This window comes from Vulpes vulpes, chromosome 2 (assembly GCF_048418805.1).
Source record: "Vulpes vulpes isolate BD-2025 chromosome 2, VulVul3, whole genome shotgun sequence".
Lineage (NCBI taxonomy): Eukaryota > Metazoa > Chordata > Mammalia > Carnivora > Canidae > Vulpes > Vulpes vulpes.
In genome coordinates, this window is record NC_132781.1 from 902,152 (window position 1) to 914,239 (window position 12,088).

General features: G+C 67.1%; 3 protein-coding genes and 1 long non-coding RNA gene across 6 annotated transcripts; 2 read left to right on the plus strand and 2 right to left on the minus strand.

Annotated features, from left to right (window-relative positions):
• Positions 1 to 1,268: 1,268 nt before the first annotated feature.
• LOC112920583 (carbonyl reductase [NADPH] 2-like) lies at positions 1,269 to 3,806 on the plus strand. Its single transcript, XM_072745684.1, has 8 exons — positions 1,269 to 1,390; positions 1,910 to 2,007; positions 2,132 to 2,286; positions 2,379 to 2,421; positions 2,509 to 2,608; positions 2,739 to 2,803; positions 3,076 to 3,193; positions 3,291 to 3,806. Exons 1-8 carry the CDS (start codon positions 1,297 to 1,299, stop codon positions 3,392 to 3,394), a joined length of 777 nt encoding a protein of 258 aa, XP_072601785.1. The 5' UTR covers positions 1,269 to 1,296; the 3' UTR covers positions 3,395 to 3,806.
• LOC140597425 (uncharacterized) lies at positions 1,565 to 3,180 on the minus strand. Its single transcript, XR_011999248.1, has 3 exons — positions 3,044 to 3,180; positions 1,987 to 2,135; positions 1,565 to 1,903 (listed from the first exon to the last, which is right to left on the minus strand). It is a non-coding gene; the product is annotated as an uncharacterized lncRNA (long non-coding RNA).
• Positions 3,807 to 5,620: 1,814 nt separating the features above from the next.
• On the plus strand, positions 5,621 to 7,837 carry DCXR (dicarbonyl and L-xylulose reductase). The gene is made up of 8 exons (XM_072745688.1): positions 5,621 to 5,873; positions 6,188 to 6,285; positions 6,698 to 6,852; positions 6,948 to 6,990; positions 7,068 to 7,167; positions 7,258 to 7,322; positions 7,415 to 7,532; positions 7,659 to 7,837. Exons 1-8 carry the CDS (start codon positions 5,822 to 5,824, stop codon positions 7,760 to 7,762), a joined length of 735 nt encoding a protein of 244 aa, XP_072601789.1. The 5' UTR covers positions 5,621 to 5,821; the 3' UTR covers positions 7,763 to 7,837.
• Positions 7,838 to 9,591: 1,754 nt separating this feature from the next.
• Positions 9,592 to 11,736, minus strand: RAC3 (Rac family small GTPase 3). 3 transcript variants are annotated; one of them, XM_072745751.1, is made up of 6 exons: positions 11,553 to 11,736; positions 11,292 to 11,363; positions 11,045 to 11,162; positions 10,848 to 10,910; positions 10,259 to 10,418; positions 9,592 to 10,110 (listed from the first exon to the last, which is right to left on the minus strand). In XM_072745751.1, the coding sequence occupies exons 1-6, from the start codon at positions 11,585 to 11,587 to the stop codon at positions 9,980 to 9,982; spliced, it is 579 nt and encodes a 192-aa protein (XP_072601852.1). In that variant the 5' UTR covers positions 11,588 to 11,736; the 3' UTR covers positions 9,592 to 9,979. The 3 variants fall into 3 exon arrangements, with proteins under 3 accessions (XP_072601852.1, XP_072601857.1, XP_072601864.1); XM_072745756.1 differs by having other exon boundaries at positions 11,574 to 11,682; XM_072745763.1 differs by having other exon boundaries at positions 9,912 to 10,110; positions 10,255 to 10,418; positions 11,553 to 11,735.
• Positions 11,737 to 12,088: the final 352 nt, after the last annotated feature.

The following is a 12,088-nucleotide window of genomic DNA, read 5'->3' on the forward strand; positions in this document are numbered from 1 at the left end:
CTGAGGGTCCCATGGTTGGCGAGGGCTTAGCTGCAGCGAAGGTCGCGCTTCCCAGCCAGCCCTCGGTGTGTAATGGGGCCCGCCGGGCACGGGACAGATTCAGCCTTCCACCCCCACAGCTGGCACCCTTGGAGATGAATTTCTAACAAGTATCTGGGAAGAAAGCCAGATGGAATGTGCTGTGTCATACCCAGGGCGAGGGTTGCCAACCTTCTACCCCCAAGGGCAAGCCCACCTGGGTGCTCTGGAGTTCAGGGGTCTCAGAGACGCAGGATGGCTCTCAGAACAGGAGACTGTCTTGCTGGGGCTGCACCTGGTGTCTGGCCAGGTCTGAGGGAGGGAGAGGCAGCCAGGGCTCACCTGCGTGTCTGGGCCACACCTGGAGGGCCTGGCGGGGGTGTTCATGTGCCCCGAACGCAGGACCTCCGGACGGTGGCTTTGGTCCCACAAGGCCCCCTGCACAGGACTGGGAGGCACTGAGGACATGCCCCGGGCTCATCCCCATCAGAAGCCACAGGGATCAGTGGCACTCAGGAGCCCACAGCTCCTCGGGCACCTGGAAGAGAACATCGATTTACACGGAGATGAAATGCAAAAGGCAGGGAGGGAGGGAAACCAGAGAAGGACAGCTGGGGAAGGAGAGGACCCCCCCTCCCAGAGCCACACCCGAGAGGGAATGTGGGCACCTCAGGACGGCCACTCCTGTGGACAGGGCTCAGCGCTGGGCGGGCGGCCAGGGGGTAGGAATTCCCGGGCTGGCCAGGGGCAGGTGAGGAAGACTCTGGAGCTGTAGTGGCCCCCACGCTGGGGCCCCGGTGGAGTCAGGGGCAGCAGGGCAGGAGGCCAGCCTTGAGCCCAGCGTGCCTTGGCCACTGTCTCCAGCCAGCCAAGAACGGGCATGGCCCCAGTCTAGGATTTATTTTTATTTACTTTTCCAAAACTGAGCGTTGAGCTTTGGGCCAGCACCTGTGGGGTGTGGGTGAGGAGGGCAGCAGATTCCTGTGAACAGTGGTGAAGCGTCTGCCTTCGGCTCAGGTCATGAACAAGGTCCTGGGATCAGCCCAGTGTCCTTGCTCAGCAGGGAGCCTGCTTCTCCCTCCTCCTCTGCCCTTCCCCCTACTTGTGCTCTTTCACACCCACAAGCTCTCTCTCTGTCAAGTAAATAAAATATTAAAAAAAGAAGATTCCTGTGAACAAGGAAACAGAGCTGCTGTGATGCCCCACCCCTGCCCTGTGCCCCCAGCCCTCCTTCCTCAACGCCCCCACAACGGCCCGCCCCAGGCCTTTAAAACCTCCATGCCTCCCTCTCCCGCTGGACGGAGGCTCCGAGTGAGCACCATGCAGCTGAATTTCAGCGGCCTGCAGGCCCTGGTGACAGGGGCAGGGAAAGGTGGGTATGTGTAGAGTGGGTGAGGGTGCGGGAGGGGCTGAGCTGGAGAGGAAGGTGGGGTCTCCCCTGAAGCCTCACAGGCCTGTGTTGGGGATCCTGGGAGTCCCTCCATGCCTGTCACAGACCGCCCCGCCAGCAATTATCCGCCCCCTGCACTCCTAGCAGCCCCTGGACCTGAGCCCAGGCTGATGTCCACCACGTAGCAGGCTGTGTTGGAACAGGACACTGGCCACTCTCTGGTCAGTGCAAGCAAGTCCCCCGCCCCTGGACGGTGGCCCTCAGGCTCAGAGATCCAGCCGGGGCCTCTTCCCCCGGCCCAGTGGGAAGGAGCTGCTCTCCGGGGCCTCCCGTGGTCAGATCCTGGCTGGCCGAGCTTCTGACTCAGACGGCCTCTTGCCCCATGGTGTCCATCCTCTGGCCAGCACCTTGTTCTTTCCTCAGTGAAAGGGGCTGCCGCCCCGGCCCTCAGCCTTGAGCTATATGTACTGAGCCATCTGCTCACTCGCTGCACCCCTGCAGGGATCGGGAGAGACACTGTGAAGGCCCTGCATGGCCTGGGAGCCAGAGTGATAGCCGTGAGCCGCACCAACACTGACCTGGTCAGCCTCTCCAAGGAGGTGAGGCACACAACCTCCACCGCACCCCGTCACCCCCAGCGCCAGGGCCAGAGCCTGCTCCCGCACACCTTCATGAGCCTGCTGGGACCACCTCCTTTGGTTACCAGCCAATGCTTCTCCACAGTGCCCTGGGATAGAGACCGTGTGTGTGGACCTGGGTGACTGGGAGGCCACGGAGCGGGCGCTGGGCAGCGTGGGCCCCGTGGACCTGCTGGTGAACAACGCTGCCGTGGCGCTGGCGCAGCCCTTCCTGGAGGTCACCAAGGAGGCCTTCGACAGGTGGGGAGTAGGAGAGCTGGTGGACTGGGGAAGGGTTGCTGAGATCGTGGGGCAGATGTGGCCACGCACTTGACTCTATGCCCCTCCCCCAGGGCCTTCAACGTGAACTTGCGCTCGGTGGTCCAGGTATCCCAGGTGAGCCAGGGGGAGGACAAGGCCCAGCGATAACAAGGCCCAGGTGGGAGCACGCTGGGGTCAGATTGCCCCTCTCTTGGCTTCTAGATTGTGGCCCGGGGCATGATCCACCGTGGAGTGCCTGGCTCCATCGTCAATGTCTCCAGCATGGTGGCCCATGTCACCTTCCCCAACTTATCTGTCTACAGTGAGTCCCTCTGCCCAGCCTGTAGCCCCGCCCCCCACATTCCATGCAGGAGATGCTGGGCTCCAGGCTTAGCCTCTGTGCAAAGAAGGCTGAATCCCTAAGTGTCCTCAGCACTGCCCTCCCTCCACAGGCTCTACCAAGGGTGCAATGACCATGCTCACCAAAGCCATGGCCTCAGAGCTGGGGCCATACAAGGTGGGCGTGGAAAGGGGGCCCTGAGGGACAGGGGTGGGGGGGCCACAGGAGGTGGGTCTGCAGGCACAAGGTAGGTGCTGGGGAGCGGGGCTTGCAGCTGGCAAGGGTCATGGGCAGCATGGGGCGTGGGGTATGGGAGAGGCCTGAGGAGGATCCGAGGCTCTGGCAGTGGGGTCAGAGATTGGACGCGGAAAGTAAGCTCTGCGGGGGCGGCGGGGGCCGGCAGGGGGGCTCACCTACCTGCTGAGGCCGCCGTTGGCCCCGGGCCCTAGATTCGGGTCAACTCCGTGGGCCCTACGGTGGTGCCGACGGCCATGAGCCAGAAGATCCTGACGGACCCCGAGTTTGTCCGGAAGCTGAAGGAGCGGCACCCGCTGCGGAAGTTCGCTGGTGAGCGGGGCTGCGGGGAGCGGGCACGGGCGGGGCGGGGCCGGGGCTGCCGGGACGCGCCCCCGCCGACCCCGCCTGCCCCCGCCGCAACCCGCAGACATGGAGGACGTGGTCAACAGCATCCTCTTCCTGCTCAGCGACCGCAGCGCCTCCACCAGCGGCTCGGGCATCCTCGTGGACGGCGGGTACCTGGCCTCCTAGGGCGCCGGCGCGGGCGAGCCAGCGGGGCCCTGCTCGGTCCAGCGGGCCCCGCCCCCGCCCCGCCGCGGCCCCGCCCTCCCCTCCCTGGCCCCGCCCCCGCCCCGCCGCGGCCCCGCCCCTCCCCTCCCTGGCCCCGCCCCCGCCCCGCCGCGGCCACGCCCTCCCCTCCCTGGCCCCGACGCGACCACGCCCCTCCATGGGCCCGCCCCCGCCCCGCCGCGGCCACGCCCCTCCATGGCCCCGCCCCTCCCTGGCCCCGCCCCCGGCAGCCCATCGCCCGTGCAGGCTCCGTGTGTGGCCGCGCTCCGCATCCACAGCCGCGCCGCCGTGAAACTCGCCCCGTCGCCCCCGCCCACTGTGTCCTCCGTCGCTGGTGGGATTTGCCTAAATAAACGGAGGCCATTGTCCTGGATCCGGTGCTTGCCGGGTTTGGAGGGAGGCGCCGGGAGGTGAAGGGGCGGATCCCCGGCCGCCGGGACTCCCCGCGACCTGGCTCCGGGCTGCCGGGCTGCGCCGTGTTTGCAGGGAGCCTCGCGGCCCGTGCTCTTCCCCAGAGCAGCGCAGCAGCCCTGCGCTGAGCCCAGAGGGCAGGGCCGAGCGGGCTGCGGCCACCTTCCCCACCCGCAGCTCCGACCGCCAGCAGCCGGGCGGCTGCGGGTCTGGGAGCTGGGGAAGGTGCCCTGGACTGGACCAGGCCATCCCTGGGGAGGACGGGATGGCGCGGTGCTGGAGCAGCCCGGTTTATCCCGCACACTTCCCTCCCCGCACCAGAGCACTGGCCGGAAGGGGTCCGCAGCGGGGCCTGCCTGCTGTCCCGGCCCAGTCCAGACCCAACAGCTCTGCGGGCCCTGTGGGGTTTCCCTGGAGCTCGCCTGAGTAGAGCCCCCACGTGGCAACCGCGGGGTGATGCGGCCTGTGGTGGTCCCTCAGCTAGACTGGGAAAGCCTCCCTCCCTGGCCCGGGAGGCGGGGAAGAGGGGTTGGGTGGGTACTGCGGGGCTAGGAGAGCCTCCGGCCCTGGCGGGGGTGGGCACAGCTCGGGGCATTTCCGGCCAATCTGCAGGGCCCTCCTGCAGCAGGGCTTGTGGCAGCTGGACTGACCCACTGGGGATCACAGGACAGGTCAGAGGGTTGGGACACCGTTCTGAGGTCAAAGGAAAGTCACAGAAGGGATCTAAGCCGATGTGCCTTCCCAAAAGGACCTCAGGTGGCCTCCGGCAGGCAGAGGGCAGGGTTTGCTGGGAAGCCACAGGGTGTGCACCTCAGGGCCAGGCTGGGTGGGGAGGACTCCCTTGGCTGTTCTCCAGGGGCTTCTCAGGTCTGTGCCGTATGCTGCCCTGGCTACTGTCTCCTCCAGCCTGTGCACTCCTCTGGGCCCAAAGCCCCAGCGACCCAGAGGCCCTGCAATCACCGAGTCCCTATTCTTGACCACAGAAGGGACTCCAGGCAGTTCTAGGCTTTCTCACCATGACCCACATATCAGCTTTTATGTGCGAGGCAGTGCACACGCGGGCTCATATATGTCTGTAAATGACCCCACAGCCTCAGGAAACAAAGCTTGCCCTCACTGGACACCGCACCCCGACAACCCCAATCCCATGTCTCCTTATCCTGCCCCAAGTGTTTTATTTTTCTTTTTAAGATTTTATTTATTTACGAGAGACACACAGAAAGAGAGACAGAGACAGACACAGGCAGAGGGATAAGCAGGCTCCATGCAGGGAGCCTGACGTGGGACTCAATCCCGGGACCCCAGGATCACGCCCTGGGCTGCAGGCGATGCCAAACCACTGCACCACCGGGGCTGCCCTGCCCAAGTGTTTTAAACAGCTGGTGGTCTGGGGCAGCCCAGGTGGCCCAGAGGTTTAGCGCCGCCTTCAGCCCAGGGCGTGACCCCGGGGTCCTGGGATCGAGTCCTGCCCCCGGCTCCCTGCATGGAGCCTGCTTCTCCCTCTGCCTGTGTCTCTGTCTCTGTCTCTCTCTGTGTGTCTCTCAGGAATAAATAAAATCTTAAAAAAAAAAAAGAGCTGGTGGTCTCAAGTGGGCAGGCCTTTACACTGGGGTTCAGCCCCCTGGAAGTTCCAGTGGACCTTTGTGGCAGTGGCTTCCTCGCGCTGACAGTTGTCCAAGTGAAGCGGCTGAGCCACGCCCGGGGCGGGGCGGGAGGGCCAGGCCGTCCTCCCGCGCCGCCTTCTCGGGCGCCACCGACCACCCCTGGGTCTGCAACCGCCCGGCGGGAGGAGACGCGCCGAGGTTGACCGGCCGCCCCGCCGCGCCCGCCCCCTCGGCCCGCCCCGCCCCGCCCCGGGGGTGCTCTCGCAGTGTCCCCGCCCCACCGGGCCCGGCCTGTGACTGGTCCCCCGCGCCCCGCCCCGCGCCCTCCCGCCTGCGGTCCGGCCGCGCCGCGCGCAGAGACGGAACCGCGGCCATGGAGCTGGGGCTGGCGGGCCGCCGGGCGCTCGTCACGGGGGCGGGCAAAGGTGGGCCTGCGGGGCGGCCGGGCGCCGGGGTCCAGGGGGCGGCCGGGGTCCAGGGGGCGGGGTCCGGGGGTCCAGGGGTCCAGGGGGCGGCCGGGGTCCAGGGGGCGGGGTCCGGGGGTCCAGGGGGCGGCTGGGGTCCAGGGGGCGGGGTCCGGGGGTCCAGGGGTCCGGGGGGGGCGGGGTCCGGGGGTCCAGGGGGCGGGGTCCGGGGTCCAGGGGGTGGCCGGGGTCCAGGGGGCGGGGTCCGGGGGTCCGGGGCGTTGCTGGGGTCCGGGGGGGCAGCGGTGCACCACACGCACCCACACTCCCTGCAGGCATCGGGCGCAGCACGGTCCAGGCGCTGCACGCCATGGGGGTGCAGGTGGTGGCAGTGAGCCGGACCCAGGCCGACCTGGACAGCCTGGTCCGTGAGGTAGGCTCCACCCTGTCCCCCCCCGCCCCCCCCCCCGCCCCGCCACAGGCCATGGGCCAAGTGCAGGCGCCAGGCGCTGAGGCTGACCGGGGACCCTCAGCAGCCCCTCCCGGGGCACTACCGGGTGTCCGTGGGCGGCCGAGTGTGGGGGCAATGGCGACGCCGCCGTCTGGGCTTGGAAGGAGCCAGAAATGGCTGCCCTGCAGCCTAGGGTGCGGGCAGTGGACCGGCCAGGAGCCCAGGGGCCGTGTTGGCGCCTCAGCCACCTCCTTCAGCGGCCTGGGGCGCCGGACCCTCCGGGACCTCTAACCCCTCCCGGTCGGCCTGGAAGGCCTCACGTGGCAGAGGCCCAGCTGTGCCCCCCGCCCCGGGCATGGAGCCTCTCCCAGCTGGGCCCCCCCCATACACACAGTGTCCCGGGGTGGAGCCCGTGTGTGTGGACCTGGGTGACTGGGAGGCCACGGAGCGGGCGCTGGGCAGCGTGGGCCCCGTGGACCTGCTGGTGAACAACGCTGCCGTGGCGCTGCTGCAGCCCTTCCTGGAGGTCACCAAGGAGGCGTGTGACACGTGAGCCGGCCAGGGTGGGGGAACCCTAGGGCAAGGGCTGGCCCCTGCGGCAGCGGGCCCCAGTCCCTGACCAGGGTCTCCCCATCTGCCTCCAGGTCCTTCCACGTGAACCTGCGGGCCGTCATCCAGGTGTCCCAGGTGAGCTGCCTTCAGGGCAGGGGTGGGAACGCCCGGTGGGTGACTAGTTCTGCCTCACGTTCCCTCTGCAATTCCAGATTGTGGCCCGCGGCTTAATAGCCAGGGGAGCCCCAGGGTCCATCGTGAACATCTCCAGCCAGGCCTCGCAGCGAGCAATAGCCAACCACAGCGTCTACTGTGAGTAAGCCCCCCGCTCCGCCCTCGCCCGACCCCACGGACCCCCAAGCCTGTGGCCAGCTCGGACTCCAGGCATCCCGCTCCTCACAGGCTCCACCAAAGGTGCCATGGACATGCTGACCAAGGTGATGGCTCTGGAGCTTGGGCCACACAAGGTGAGCCCTGTGCGATGCCTCCCACCACCCAGCCCACATACCCTGGGCACCTAGTCTGCCTTGCTGACCTCCTCCCTATCCTCCTGGTGCAGATCCGCGTGAACACGGTGAACCCCACAGTGGTGATGACCCCCATGGGCCAGGCCAATTGGAGCAACCCTCAGAAGGCCAAGACCATGCTGGATCGAATCCCACTTGGCAAGTTTGCGGGTGAGTCAGGCAGGAGCCCAGCTGGAAGTTGCACCAGTAGCCCCAGTGCCTGCCTAGATGAGGGGTGGGAAGGGAGGATGGAGGAGCGCCCCCGCACCTGTGCCCTGACTCCCACCCTGCCTGCAGAGGTGGAGAACGTGGTGGACACCATCCTCTTCCTGCTGAGTGACCGGAGCAGCATGACCACGGGTTCCACTGTGCCGGTGGATGGGGGCTTCCTGGCCACCTGAGTCTCTACCTGACACCCCTGCTCCATGCGGACCCCCCCCACCCAGTTTCTCCAATAAACATGAGTCTTCTGCTCAGCCTGCACATTGATTCCTAGGCTCTGGCAAGTGGCCAGGCGATGCAGAGTCCCGGGCTGCGTGCAGGAGTGAGTACCCGGTGGACTCACACCCCAGGCAGGGTGGCACGTGACTCCCTTGCCTGAGGTTTTCAGGCCTGGGAAGTGGGACCTTCCAGAAGGCCAGCTACTAAGCCTGGTGGTGAATTTGACCAAGGATGACCTTTGGCCCTGTCCAGAGGCCTTTGGGGTACGGGCAGCGGAGTCTTTAGCAGCCGGCTCTGTGGGGTAATCCTGACGTAAATGTTGGTTCATGTTCCTCAAAGTTAATGAGTTAGACAAACGGGAAACAAGAAAGATGGACATGGGAGCTTCGCTAATTGTCAGGGATCTGAACAACTTCTTTGCTGAATTAGATGAGAGTTCTCAGATACTGGAAGAACATTTTTTTTCACCTTTTTAAGAGTTCCTCACAAAGTACTGAGCACACGAGGCGCAGCACGGGAGCTTGATCTGCACTTCTCCGTTGCTTTCCGTCTAGACAGTTCATGGTAAATCAAGTCCCGTGGGAGAACCTGCCTGTTGCAGCCGTGTAGACGCGCAGCCGTGTGATGGCATTGAGGACAGGGCTGGGGAGAGATGCGTGGTCTCCCACCTTTTTTTTTTTTTTTTTACTATTGATTTATTTCTTAAAAAATATTTTTAAAAAATATTTTATTTATTTATTCATGAGAGTCACAGAGAGAGGCAGAGACACAGGCAGAGGGAGAAGCGGGCTCCCTGCGGGGAGCCAATGCTGGACCCATCCTGGGACTCCAGGATCATGACCTGAGCCGGAGGCGGACGCTCAACCGCTGAGCCCCCCAGGCGTCCCTTGATTTATTTTTAGAGACACAGTGTAGAGGGCGAGGAAAGGGAGAGAGGACCTCAAGGCCCCGCCCTGCTGAGTGCGGAGCCCACCGGATCCACACCGTGCTCGAGGTCATGACCTGAGTGGAAACCAAGGGTCCGAAGCTCAACCGAGGCCCGCAGGCGCCCCGAGGGCTCCCACCTTTATCCTTACCACACGGACGTGGACGTGGACGATAGCGCTGCGTACGGGACCAGCTAGGGGTGTTTGCAGTATTCGGAGTTGCTTTTGCTTTCAACTCGGCTACGTGTAATCATACGATGATCAATGATCGATAAAGGCTCTCTGGCAGCTGGCAGCTGGCCCTTCAGACCCGGCTCGGGCCTGCCCTGCGCACCGCCCTGCGCACCCGGGGAGCGCTGCAATCACGTGCTGCCTGGAGGTGCCCTGCGGCCTCAGGGTGAAGTCTGAGCCCCCAGACCAAGGCCCCCCCACAGCCCCGCTCCCGCCCCCCCGCGGACCGGCCCCACCTCTCAGGATTTCTCAGCCCTGCCAGACTGCACCCCCTGCCTCCCCCCTTGAGTGTCGCCCAGGCCCGGTGGGGGCGGGGTTGGGGGGGCTGCTGCAGTCCTGACAGGCTCCGTGGGGCTCGGTGGACCCCGACCACATCTGGCTGCTCAGTGAGTGTGCCCCTCTCAGGACCCTGAAGTCAGTACTCGGGGGGTGGCCCTCTTCACCCCAAAGGGGCTCCGTGCCCTTACTCCCACTTTGGTCTGGTCACATCCTTTGGCCCCGGACACAGCTGAGCAGGGTCTTCTCATCTCGCCCAGCGTGTGGGGTCAAGCTCCCCCCTCTGTGCTCTCCCTGACGGAGGTGAGGGGCGAGGCACCCCGTGGAAAGAGGCGAGTACCCAGACAGGCGGGAGATGTTGGCGGAGAATGTTTATTGTATAAAAGAAGAAAGGGCCACCCCATCCTGGGGCGCACGAACAGGACCCATCCCCCCAACCTCCCCCATCAGGAAGCCCATCCTGGGGCTGCCCTGGACCCGCCCCTGCAGCCCGAGGGAGACCCTGCTCCCTTCCAGCCTCCCGTGGGGGCCAGGCAGAGCTGGAGCTGTGCCCCCAGAAAGAGGAGACAGAGCAGACAGGACTCTGGTGCCCCAGCCCCGTCCCCAGGAGCGGCGGCCGCGTCCCCATGCGTCTTCCCCCTCCCCACCCACACCACTCCCCCACAGCGGACTCAGAGACACCAAACATCTCAATACGACGACAGCAAACAGGGCCCAGTGGGGCTGCTCCTGCAGAGGCAGGCTCTAGAAGACCGTGCACTTCTTCCCCGGCTTTTTCACGGGGGGTGGGCAGAGCACAGCCCGGATGGCCTCGTCAAACACGGTCTTCAGGCCCCGCTGGGTGAGGGCCGAGCACTCCAGGTACTTGACAGAGCCTGGGGGGAGCGAGGGACGGGGGTCAGTGACGGAGGGGCCGGTGGCGGTGGGAGGCGCAGTGCAAGCGGGGTCAGCACGGCGGGGACCCGCTCTGTGCCTCCCAGGGCACGCCCCCGCCCCCTTCCTGCCCCTGCGGTGCCTGCTCACCGATCTCCCGGGCCATGGCCAGGCCCTGGGGGTAGGTGATAGGGGCCAGCTTCTTGTCCCGCAGCCGCTCGATGGTGTCCTTGTCGTCGCGGAGGTCCAGCTTGGTGCCCACCAGGAGGATGGGCGTGTGGGGGCAGTGGTGTCGCACCTCTGGGTACCACTGTGGGGATGGAGGCTCTGACCCCTACACCTGGGGCCTTGTCCTGCAGCCATGCCCACAGCAGGCCATGGCCCCCAAGGGTCCCCTCCTCTCAGGCCCTGCTCCACACTGAGCCCTTCCTGCTTCATGAAGTGGCCAGTGGGCTTGGTGGGGAAACCGCCAAGGACAAAAATACCCACCGGGAAGTTTCAATGGCCCTCGTAGTTGGCCCCGAGCGCCTCACCCAGCACCCCTACCCTGCCTCTGCCCCCTCATCGCTCCCCTGGGTCACCTTCAGACCCAAGCAAAACAGATCTCCTCTGCCTCCCAAGGACACGTGACCTAAGGTCTTCAGGCAACACTGTCCCTGCCCAGCCGGGAAGGTGCTCTGGGCACCCCCCCGACGCCCCCTGCTCCCGCACACGGGTCCTCCCAGCGGCACAGCCCTACCTTGGCTCGAACATTCTCAAAGGATGCCGGGCTCACCAGCGAGAAGCAGATCAGAAAGACGTCCTTGGGAGAAAGGCGAGGGGGCCCAGGTGGGAGCGGTCAAGGACCTCCACATGGCCCCCGTGACCCCGGCCGACCTCAAGCACCCCGCGCCCCAGCGCCCCAGCCCCCCGGGGGCTGGCCCCGTTGTCACCTACAGTTTGGGGATAGGACAGTGGCCGCAGCCGGTCGTAGTCCTCCTGCCCGGCGGTGTCCCACAGCCCCAGGTTCACCGGCTTGCCGTCCACCATCACATTGGCCGAGTAGTTGTCGAAACTGCCAGGCAGAGCGGGACTGTCGGCGGGGCCTGGGCCGGGGCCACACACCCCGCGTGGCGCCGCCGCCCAGGGGAGCCCGGGGAGCCCGGGGAGCCCGGGGAGCCCGCCGCCCCCGCGCAGCGCTCACACGGTGGGGATGTACTCTCCCGGGAAGGCGTTGGTCGTGTAGCTGATGAGCAGGCAGGTCTTCCCCACGGCGCTGCGGACACAGGCCGAGCCTCAGCGCCCGCCCCGGCCCCGCCCGCGGCCCCGCCGGCCTCGGCGCAGGTGGGAGGCCCGGCCCCACCCCCGAGGCCGCGCAGCATCAGGTGGGCCGCGGCCCGCGCCCGGCCCCGGCCCCCGCCCGCCCCGCCCGCCGCCCGGTCCCGCGCCCGCGCCCCGCGCTCACCCGTCGCCGACCACCACGCACTTGATGGCCTGCATGGGCGCGGGCCGGGCGGGCGCGGCCGCGAGCCGAGCTGCGGAGAAATGCCCGGCGCCGGCGCCGCAGCGGCCGCGGACCCGAGCCGAGCGCCGAGCCGAGCGGCCGGAGACAGCCGAGCGCCGCCGAGCGCCGGGCGCGGAGACAGCCGAGCGCGGCCGGCGGGGGGCGCGGGGGGCGCGGGCCCGCCCCGAACCGGCGCGCGCGGCTCGGGACCGCTCGGTGGGGGGCGCCCAAGCCCCGGCCCCGGCGGGCTCCCCTGCGCCCCGGGACCCGCGCCGCCCGCCGGGGGCAGCGCGGGCGGGGGTCCGGGCCCCACCACTCCCCCCGGGGCGCGCAGGGGCGGCCGAGGGGCGTCCGTGTGCACGCGGCGGCCTCGCGGGGGAGCCCCGGGGCCGCAGCAGGGACACCGTGTGCCCGTGTCCCACCACCCCCGCCCCCCGCAGTGGCCCCGGGGTCCTCCCGCCCGGGTCGGGGCAGAGGGTCCCCTGGGTGTGGGGCGC

Coding starts and splice junctions, on each gene's coding strand:
- RAC3 (XM_072745751.1), bottom strand. CDS start 11,587: ATGCAGGCCATCAAGTGCGTGGTGGTCGGCGACGG. Junction 10,911..11,044: donor CACTGTCCTATCCCCAAACT/GTAGGTGACAAC, acceptor CTTTCTCCCAAG/GACGTCTTTCTGATCTGCTT. Junction 10,419..10,847: donor TTGAGAATGTTCGAGCCAAG/GTAGGGCTGTGC, acceptor CCATCCCCACAG/TGGTACCCAGAGGTGCGACA.
- LOC112920583 (XM_072745684.1), top strand. CDS start 1,297: ATGCCTCCCTCTCCCGCTGGACGGAGGCTCCGAGTGAGCACCATGCAG. Junction 2,008..2,131: donor TGGTCAGCCTCTCCAAGGAG/GTGAGGCACACA, acceptor GCTTCTCCACAG/TGCCCTGGGATAGAGACCGT. Junction 3,194..3,290: donor CCCGCTGCGGAAGTTCGCTG/GTGAGCGGGGCT, acceptor CGCAACCCGCAG/ACATGGAGGACGTGGTCAAC.
- DCXR (XM_072745688.1), top strand. CDS start 5,822: ATGGAGCTGGGGCTGGCGGGCCGCCGGGCGCTCGTCACGGGGGCGGGC. Junction 6,286..6,697: donor TGGACAGCCTGGTCCGTGAG/GTAGGCTCCACC, acceptor CCATACACACAG/TGTCCCGGGGTGGAGCCCGT. Junction 7,533..7,658: donor CCCACTTGGCAAGTTTGCGG/GTGAGTCAGGCA, acceptor CCCTGCCTGCAG/AGGTGGAGAACGTGGTGGAC.